The sequence below is a fragment of the Colletotrichum chrysophilum genome, assembly GCF_026319265.1.
Source record: "Colletotrichum chrysophilum strain AFK26 chromosome Unknown scaffold_61, whole genome shotgun sequence".
Lineage (NCBI taxonomy): Eukaryota > Fungi > Ascomycota > Sordariomycetes > Glomerellales > Glomerellaceae > Colletotrichum > Colletotrichum chrysophilum.
The window spans coordinates 204,320-214,840 of NW_026517348.1; the positions used below are offsets into that span (position 1 = coordinate 204,320).

Consider the following 10,521-nt stretch of genomic DNA (forward strand, 5'->3'; position numbering starts at 1 on the left):
GATGTGTTGAGGGAGAGGTTTATGGAGGGCTATCGGCGTCCGGTGGTGCCCTTTTATAGTTCAGAATCAGCTGATGCTCAAGGAAAGAGACGAAAAGGAAGGAGCTACCCACCCAGTTACGGTTGTGAGGCGAAGAAAGAAGTTGTCGTATGGTTGTATGGTTGTTGTGTAGTTGTGATGTGCTGAGGGAGAGGTTTGTGGAGGTCTATCAGCGTCTGGTGGTGTCCTTTTATAGTTCAGAATCAGCTGGTATTCAAGGAAAAGATGAAAATGGAAGAAGCTATCCACTCAGTTACGGTATTGCGAGGTGAAGAGAGAAGTTGATGTATGTTGTTGTGTCGTTAGAAAGATGTTGTGATGTGTTAAGGGGGAGGTTTGTGGAGGGGTGTCGGCGTCCGGTGGTGTGCGGGCTCCTATAGTTCAGAATCAGCTGATGTAGAAGGAAGAAGAGTAACAAAAAGGAGCTGCCCACCTAGTTGCGTTGCTGCGACACGAAAGGGGGTCTGTTCAGCGAAACAAGCTGGTGATAGTTGCAACTTGGTGTTGATGTTGGTGTCAAGATTGATTATGATGAAATCCCACGCGTGGAGATGAGGAGTGATTGGCAGACGCGCTGTTGCTTGAGCGATAACTAGGATGTGCTGACCAAGCTGGGAAGACAAAGGTGAAAGGGACGAGAAGGAAAAAGGTGGTGAGCAACGCGTCAAGGTGAATCAAATTGAGCAGCAGAGGAAGGAACACCGGTCACCGGTGACGGACGATGGTGACGGGCGACAGCGACTGACAACGACAACGGACGACGGCGACGGACGACGGTAAGAATGATGAAGGCGGCGACGATGGCAGAAATGACGACGCCGAAGGATGGATATGAAGATGATGAGGTGTGGAAGTTGGTTTCCGTTGGAGACGAGGGAGTGAAGAGGCCCTTTTGTAGCCCAGCTGAGTGAGACTTTGATGGAGGAAGTCACACCGGTGGACTGCTCTTGCCGTGATTCAGTTGTAGCGGAGGTCCAATGTATTCCTTGAGTATTCGAACTGCCAAGTGCATGAGACCATGATTGAAGACATCCACCACTAGGTGCTAGGTAGGTAGAGGAGACGGCCAGCACAAGAAGAATTTGCAAGGCTGAGTGTTGCGAAAATTAGGAACTCCACCAAACTTGTTCCAAGCAGTGCCAGACAAAAACTATTTGTCCAGCTGTAAACAGTCAGCGATAATGAAATCGTGGAAGAAATGGAGCATCTGTGATCAAAAAGACCTCCAGCTAATCAACGAAATGAAATCGATTCCCGTCAAGCAAGTTTTTTGATTACAAGTATCTTCAAATTGTTATGATCCGTGGTAAACCACAACCCTAAAGCCAATGCGTTGAGGTGTACTCATTTAGTCGTCAGATCATCATCTCATCAGTCTGGGCCAATGAACAAAGAGTAAAAGCCGCCCACTGTTCCAAGGCGTTGTTGTCCTCAAGACATAAAACCAAAACAAGCCAAACATCGAAGCCAAACATTCCAGATGATCAGCATAAATGCACAACAATACAGTACAACTCAAGTCGCCATTGGTTGGATACCCAGAACCTTCATTCCGTTTTCCAACACCTGCTTCGCATTCTCATACAACACGGCCCTCGCAAGGTCCACTTCCGGACCCTCAGGCGTCTCTTCATCTTCGTCGACATCAAGACACTCGATGAGCTGCTCTACCATACGGTACAAGAACGAGAGGACGGCGGAAGGTTCGACCGATTTGTAAGCAGCGTTGATGACGTCGGGATACTGCGCCATGAGTCGGAGAAGATTTGTGTACTCTTCCTCTTGAAGATGTGTGTAGTCAACGTCGGCCAGGGCCGTGGGATCGGCTTCAAGCTGCCCCAAAGCCAACTTGAGTCTGGTATATGCGAACTGAAGTGCAGCACCAGTGTCTCCTTCGAACTCAGTCATCTTCTTGCTATCGAATGCGTAGCCGTTGCCGCGCTTGGTGTGCATGTCTTGCGCGATCAAAGAGGTGATACCGAAAGGCTCAGCAGCGGCAGCTGGAGCACCATCTTCTTGCTCCTCCATGGCTGTCTTCACTGCAGCAGCACATTGATCAATCATGTCGCCAAAGAGATGCGCGTTGCCGAGCTGCGCCGAGAGACCCTGTACCTTGCCGAAGCCGACGTGCTGGAGCTTCTTGGCAAGGTCAACGTGACCCATGAGCTCGATGGCCTTTGCGACGCGAGCGAAGTGGGCATCTTGGTCGGACGTGACGACGTAGATCAGCTTGTCGAAGGAGTGCTTCTTGTCGAGGTCGATGACGTTGGCGATGTCGCGGAGGAGATACATAGTGGTGCCGGTACGGTTGCGCAATACTGCGGTGCTCAGTCCTTTGGAGCCGTGCTTCTTGAAGTCGATGACCCAGGAACCCTCGCTCTCCTCGAGGACACCCTTGTCCTTGAGGACAGCCTCGACCTCGGCGATGGACTCGGACGTGACCTGTGACTCGCCATTGTACTCATCGAACTTGATACCGAGACGCGCGTAGGCTTTGGTGTAGTCCTCGACATAGACGTCACGGAACTTCTTCCATAAAGCCATCGCGTCGGCGTCGCCATCCTCCAACCGCTTGAAGAAGGCATCGCGCTCAGCGTAGATACCTTGCGACTCGATTTCGGCAGTGCTCTTGTTGTCGGCTTTGGCCTTGTGACTGGCCTCGAGCTCAGGCTTGAAGGCTTCCACAATCTTGTTGTAGACGTCGAGAAGGTGGCGGATGGCATCCTTCTCAAACTCCTCATCAGAGCCGAACTTCTCCCAGCCGACGGCAAGAAGGGCGACTTGCTTGCCCCAGTCGCCCAGGTAGTTCATGCGGACGACATCCCATCCCATACGCTCATACAGGTTGGCGATGGCTGCGCCGTTGATGGTACTGCGCAGATGCCTACCCTCAAACTCGCTGGCGATATTGGGAGAGGAGAACTCGACGATGGCCTTCAGCTTTCCAGAGTCAGGAGCGGGTCGAAGGCCGAATGACTCATCGCCGCCGTATAGCTCCTTTCGGTCCGCGATGAAGGGAAGGAGGAGTCTGGGGAGCGTGAAGGGGGAGGAGAAGATTCGGATGTGGATGCCGTCAACAAATGGGAAGGTGTACAGGGGAGACTTGGGGAACTGTACAATCTAGTTAGCCTGGTCCAGTTCAACAATGCGAGAAGTACTACTTACCTTTGCCAGAAGCTCTGCCGCAACCTCTGCATTTGCTTTGATCTTGAGGCGAGGCAAGATGACTGCCAAGTCGCCCATGGAAATTGCTGCAGTAGTCTGAATCGCCTCGTAGGCAAGGGTCGGATCACATCCCGTGACCTCGGCAACAATTTTCGCAATATAAGAACGAAAGATATCAAGAGGACGTACTAGTACGTCAGCAGGGGGAAAAGAGGGAAGAGGAGTGTCGAGGCTCAGCCTCTCGAGAGAAGAGTGAAGACCGTTGATGGAAAGAGTCGCCATGGTGTGTGATAGTGATTGCTTCCTACATTCCCTTCTGCACAGCCTGGTTTGGTGCGTGAGATGAAAAAGAGAAAGAACATTGTCACAATTGACATGGGAATTTGAAAGTCCTTCTTGAAGGGAGGCTGAGAGTCACTAATCATCTGGGTGTGGTCGGGCATGAAGCAGTGTACTTTTCAGTTGACGCGGCATGATGAGATTGGACATACTTGCATCAATGTGAGCTGGGCCGCTTGGTTGGGTTCGGGCTATGCCTATGTTCGTCTTGGGGATTGATTCTGTTGGAGAGGGGAAACAACCCGCTCATGCTGATAGGCTGCCCTGCTTTCGTCCCGGAATCCGGGTGCATATCTTCAACGCTGTCTCATTCGGCCGTAGCCGAAGTACTGACTTCACCAAAGATAAGCTTGTCCCGAAAGTGACACCAGCGTTTGTGAAGACGTAAGCCACCGATGTACCGTCTGCCCAACACGTGGTAGCCCAACGCGACGGAAATGCCCCAGGTTGAGGAATGATGTCACCTTGTAGAATTCTAGAAGAGAAAGCTCTGGACCTTTTTCGCTTAAATCTGCATGGCGTGACCGATGAAGAAGCAATCATGCTTCGAGACTGTTCTTGGTCTGGCGTGCACCTACGTCTGGTAATCATTGAGAAAGGCATTTTGTCTGAGCAAAGAAACCCCATGCCCCCAATCAATTTGACGAAAAGCATAGAAAGGTCCACACCGCTGACACCGTGTCGATGCTGCATCGCATGCATAGAGCAGTGGGCAATTCGAAAGCATTCATGGAAGCAGGGACTGTAGGGGCGAAGGTTGTGAACGAAAAATGCTTTTGAGATTTAATCGCAGAATTTACGGCCCGCATTCAATCAAATGTAGCCCTTAACCTCGCAAGGCTTCAAGTTGCCGATGGGTTTGAGGATATATCGCAGGGCCAGGACTTGCAGATTGTCTTTCCCGTTTCTCACTGTTCACACATTTGCCCCTGAAGACATCTTGCCCAGTGTTGTCAGACTAGCTGACCTCATTAAAGTATTGGATACTGATGAAAAGCGTGTATTCCCATCGGAAAGGAAGTCTATGGGCCCGCCGGAGATCAAACGACCACCAACTGTTGTGAAGGATTGTAAATCCGGTGTACTTAACCACAAACCATCGAGAGAGCACTTCGATTTTTGGAACGGCCAAACTCAGTGGTACGAGAGTGAAGAGAAGATGCAACCGGAAAATCTGCTAAGCTCTTAGAGTTTTGGGCCTCAGCTGATGAGGGAGAAATGCTGAAGCTGGAATCGTTGCTGGATTTTGAGGAAGACTCGGCTTCAACTTCCATGGTCACCTCCGGGGTCATCAAATCATGAAGCGATAGAATTGATTTCTCAAGTAAACTCTTCTTGACCATGTCTTTGTATTTTTGTGTCAGATATGGTAGATTTTCAACTAACTAGTACTCAGTGCCCATCATCGAAGACTTGACGAATCTGAGTCAAGTGCGTCCTTTCTCGAACCAGTTCTTTTCCGGGGCTATGTAACTTCATTTGGACCAGTCATGACCAGTGCAACGCAACTTATCTAGGCCGCATAGCTATATGCCATGGCTCTCGTCCACGGCGTGAACGGAGGACTTAAAAAGCCTCGAGTAGGCCACGGCAGGCAAGAGTTGATAAGGTTCTTTTCTTCGACGTCTTAGGCCGATTGCTTCTCATTATTTAGGTATTAGAGTAGACAAATGCGGCGCGAGAGAGGGAAGCTCATCTTCTCGGGCAGTTCGACTAGTTTAGTGCCTAGGTCCAAGGCTCTAAGGTCAGTTTGGATGACATTGCCGAGTAAACATACGGAGAGATTGTACGACTGGCCCATCGAATACAGATAAATTCGCTGATGAAACCCACGCGATGTGCGTATCCAGGGCAGCTCGACGCAGAGGACGCAAAGCTCAGACCATGATGCTTCCTGGGACCGACCCTGGAAGTCAATTTCAGTCTAATTAGGTAGAGGTTATTCTCCCAAGATATTGAGATGGCTGTTAGTATAATTACTGAGTTTTTTGAAGTTCAAGAAATTCATCGGCCAGCGCACTTTCACGCAATTTGGCTGGGGTCTGTATACGTGTAGTTTATGAAAGGGGTTCTTGGGACCATACAGTCAGATGGCTCAGGTCGATTGAACTGAACTACTTCCACTGACAATTGGCGAGGCATAACTGAGTTGGAATCATGGTGGTTCCTTTCAATTACAGATTTTACGCCCATGGAAGACTGTTTCTATTCCCGTGTTAAGTCCAAAGTCTGGCTGATGCAAGCATCGTTGTGCCTCCATGGGTCCACTGCAATATATTCCGGCGTTATCTTGGTTCAGGATTGAGAATGCTGGGCTGACATTTCCACATCTCCGTTCAAGCAGGATTTGCAGGCGTGTGGCTATTTGCAGAATGCTGTTGGTTTCGCACACGAACTCGTTCGACTCTGCAGCGAGAGCAACGAGCATAGTGGCAGTGGACGCAGGGATCGACCACAACGGACATACCCCCCTGGGCGCAGCAACACTGTCGAGCATTAGCAAGGGCCTGGCCGATTACATCTTCTACAAGATTGGACAGAGACGAACGCAGGTCCAAATGAAGGTGTACTTTGGTCGAGGCTAATATATGAATGCTGCATCAGCCGCTGCAAGTGAGACGCCAAAAAACGGCGATTCGATGCTGGGGTGGCGTCGGGTACCATATTGATAGGCGGTTGGAGTCAAAAGCTCCGCCTTTCAGTATTCCTTCCAGCGCTGTATGGTTAGACTGCCGCCTGATCGGTAGGCCAAGGTCGTGGTAAAGGCAGTAATCCTTGTTGAGCCGAGCGAGGAAGAGGTGTCATGGGGCAGTTTAGGATTGGCTGTCGTGGCTGTCTTCCTGCTGGCAAGGCAGTCAGTATCGTGGGGTAGTGTGGAGAGGGAGCACGCTCACCGATGATTTCGACAGAAAGGTATAATGTTGGTTTACGTCGCGAATATCTCTTGCGTTTTGGCCGTTGAACAATGCAAAAAAAACTACCATCGCTGTTGGTTGAGTGATACTGGCGTCCGGTTGTTCTTTGCGTATGGGAAAGATTGGAGCGAAAAGTCGTGTGGGTGTGGGGGAGGAGTGGTGTCAGGACCTTTGGCACCGCGCTGGCACTGCCGGCACTACTGGCACCTAGGCGCCCTACCTTCCGCAACGGCACCTGGCACCGCTGGCACTGCGTAAGGTAGGCACCGTGACCCAGATGGCACCGTGGCGGCACCCCCTGGCACAGTCATTTTCTACTAAGGAAGGGAGAAGAAAGGCGCACCGCGCCATCACCGTGGCAAACGGCTCTGCGCGCCAAGCAAGCAAGCACGGCTCTCTACACTGGCGGAATTGCCCGATGAAACCTTAGTAAACGTATAATTCGTTAAAACCCCTGTGCGTTCCATTTAGCCGGTTGAATGATATTTCATGAAACCACATCTACTTGTCTCACATGGACAGCAGTGCGGATGCCTGGCACCCTGGGATTTCCCGTGACAAGAGGTGGACATGACGTTGATTTCAGAGTCCTGGGAGACTCGCTGTTGATAAGAACTCCTCCGAGATTATCGAGTCTCACCAACCTGCAAGGTACCTTGGATAGTCTGATCATGTACAATATAAAATTCCGTGTAACTTTTGGCTGGCGCCACATTGCTATCGAGGTACGACAAAAGCCCGATGTGCGCCTGGGGTAATAACATCGGTTATTCATCTGACGTTAACTTCCCCATGACCGTTTAGACACGGGCGAACGGCCTCAACACAGCTGGCAACGAATAAACGTATATAGATTCTCAACACGCCCGGTTGCTGTTTCTGACGTTAATGTGCACTGCGAGGAAAAAGGAAACGTGTGGCCACGCGCTCCATGACTTCGCAGAGCCACATCCCACTTACGTTTTCCAGATTGGTTCCAGCTTGTTGATTTGACAGGGGACGTGGAACAACGCAAAACAAGAACAAAAGCGCGATGTCTGTGTTGTTCCGAACGAGACTAGGGGCTGACTAAGTTGGTTCAACCTTCGGCGGATCTTAGTTAAGCAAGGGGAGTTAGCATTTCGGTGCATCACCGGAGTAACCATATCGATCCAGAAAGAAGTTGACCTAAGTTACCAACAAGTAGGCATATGTTTTAACTGTTTCTTGAGGTCATCTGATTGCGCTTTTAGAACCCCTCTCGATCCCTTTAGCAGCCTTTCATATCTAGCTACTGAAGAAGCAACTAAATATCAACCAGTAACAGTCACTTTAGCGGGCGAAAGATTCTGAAAGATGATGAAACGAATTGGATTCAGATGAACTTAAATAGTTGACCATTGTTTCAGAGTGCGCGATGTTCGTGCAATAGAGATAAATTGAGGAAAAGTGAATAACGTCAATTTCAATAATTTACGGAGTCCCGCTATCTATACCATCTCTGTTCTGTACACCAGAGTATTGTCTCCGGATACTCTAAGAGTTGAGATAGCCTGAGCAATTGTAATACTTATCCAACTAAGTAACAGCAGTAGTCCTGTGATTAAGATTCCTGGCTGAATGTCTCCACTCTTCCAAGACCAGCTGGCCCCGAGAAGGAGAGACGACGCGACCATCGCACACTTGTGTTTTGCAAATCCGTGATTGCCTGAGCCTTCCTTTGTGTCCAAGTCATGCCTGGCACACCGTACCTCATCCTCTGGAGAGAAAATATCAATCTGGCGGTTGATACTCTTCAATTTTCCGTAGTAATTGTTGGAGGGGTCACGAGACCGCTCGCAGTAGCTGTCTGATGGAGCCAATGCACTGTTGGATGCAAAGAAATCGGAGACAGACTAGACGTTTATTTTAGTGTTAGGACTTCGTAATAAAGTGGCAAACACTCACTTGATCACTAGCCTTGGCGTGAAGTTGGAGCAGGAGCTGCCGACTTAGGATTGGTTCTGACCTTAGGGCATGCTCTTCAGAGTCAACTTACAGTTTTCCGGGTGGAGAATCCCTCTTCGACCATCTCCTTGTAATTATGCTTCCAATCTCCTAGCCGCTGCTGCATGTGTCGAAGGTCGTTGAACACGCCTCGTATTTGGGAAAGATGAGGAAGACAGTCAAGCAAGCCCTCAGGAGATCCGTCGTTGTGAAGGAAGTAGTTGACGTCAGTTCCCATGAATGAATCTCCGCTCCTAACCGTCTCTTGCAGGTCTAGAGATATGTCATCCAACAAGTCCTTAGCGTCGCTTACTCTCTCTTGTAAGCATGCGAAATCCTGCAGAATGTCGTCCACTTGGATTGAAGTCAATCTGACTTGCTTTCTCGTGTCTTGCATCATTTTGAGCATCTGCTTATGAGATGTGGCCTACAAAATCACATCAATCTAATCATGTATAGAATAGGTTACGTCAATGGCTTACCAGAGATCTTAATCCAATCTCGAGATTAGACACAACCGACGCCCATTCTCGACAAACCTGTACGAGTCGTATCTCCAGGACCCGGATGAAATAGCCTCTGGGATCCCATCCGTTTTGCGCAACGTCATATCTCCCTCGGCACAAAGGGTCGGTAAGAAAACCGTCTTCGAAGTCTTGTTCGTATCTGGTCACCATATCGGGTGTCGGATCAAAGCTTGAAGCTTCTTCAAACCAAGTTTCTGCCAACGCCAAAGCAGTCCATCGCCAATTGTCGTGTCCTGTCACTAAACAGCTAATTTGGCTGGCATAAATGCCATCGACTCCACCGACATCAGGTTTTTCTACCGGTCTTCTGAGGAAAGTTACATCTCGTGATGACCTTAGAGGCTCTTGTAAAGATCTCCTACAGCGTCCATCAACTTTGAGACTTCTGGATGACCTCCATACTCGATATGGAATGTCAAAATGAAGGGCAAAGATGGGAGGACCCGATGTCTATACGTCACAGGAATTAACCATTGTTTACAGTTGTAGTAGAGGGAAAAATGAGTATGGGAGAAAAGGCTCACAGAGAAAGAAACTCTAATCGATGATTTTGAGCAAACATGGTTGGCAATTAAGTCGCCCAACACGTGAGAAAGTGACTCGGGTGCTGATCCAGCAAGTGCTAGAACACCCCAGGAATCAAGATTCTCAACAAAACTGGAATAGTCAGGCCCCGTATTCGTTCCATGTAGGTCACATGACGGATGAGACTCGCGAGCTTACATCAGCCTTCTCTCTGCATCATCTTTAGCACCATCTTCACATTCATATTTGTTGTCACTTGAAGTCTCCTCATACCGCTGTGAGAAATTAGAACGAGAATAGCAGTGGAATTGGTTAGAATCAGTCATTTTGCACCTTTTTCCTGAGCTCCCTCAGAAGTTCGCGTGAGGTCAAACCCCCTGCGAAAGGGCGTAAGTGCGGTCCCGCCGGGTCATTAATATTGCCATCAATCACCAATGCAGTTTTGCGATCATCCGGGATGCTCGCGACTGGGCTTTGTAGTTCCAGCAACGTTTGGCCGCAGAATATGTCAAGAACTGCATCAATGTGAGACTTATTTGAGGCCCATTCTTCTTCAGTGTTAAGGAGGAAGTTGATATCTCCGTTCTGGTCGGCAGTTTGAAATCTTGTGGTGGCGCGTGGCGAGTTCTCCCATTCCTTAGCGATCAACTTTTTCTCAAAGAAACGCTGTGGCCAAGAGAACGGGTTGATCCAAGTTGAACGCCCCGAGATCGGCGAGAGATATGTTTCCCATGGTGGCCGGTGTGACTGAGGCAGTTCGACAGTTGTTAAGGACTCTTCGCTTGCTCGAATGCATGCCATCTTCAGAAGTGGCTTGACGATTCCCGTACTGGAGTTCGGCTCGGGTGTCGTGCAACCCATATATCTTGTCTATTGAAGAAAACGAGGCTGACAGTGCAATAAATACAGAAGCAGGCAGGGGGATAATGCTTCGAAGTCCAAGAAAGAATTGAAGCAGAACGCTTGCTTTTACAGCTTTGCAAGCACGCCTCGAAATTTGAGAGACACAGGTAGTAAAGTGGCACAGAATGAAAGACCTGGTGGCT

At 49.3% G+C, this 10,521-nt stretch overlaps 1 protein-coding gene across 1 annotated transcript; it reads right to left on the reverse strand.

Moving 5' to 3' along the window:
* Positions 1 to 1,554: 1,554 nt before the first annotated feature.
* On the reverse strand, positions 1,555 to 3,486 carry COL26b_007543 (uncharacterized protein; the record flags this gene model as incomplete). Its single annotated transcript, XM_053180330.1, has 2 exons — positions 1,555 to 3,150; positions 3,205 to 3,486. 2 exons carry the CDS (start codon positions 3,484 to 3,486, stop codon positions 1,555 to 1,557), a joined length of 1,878 nt encoding a protein of 625 aa, XP_053035779.1.
* Between the last annotated feature and the right edge of the window lie 7,035 nt (positions 3,487 to 10,521).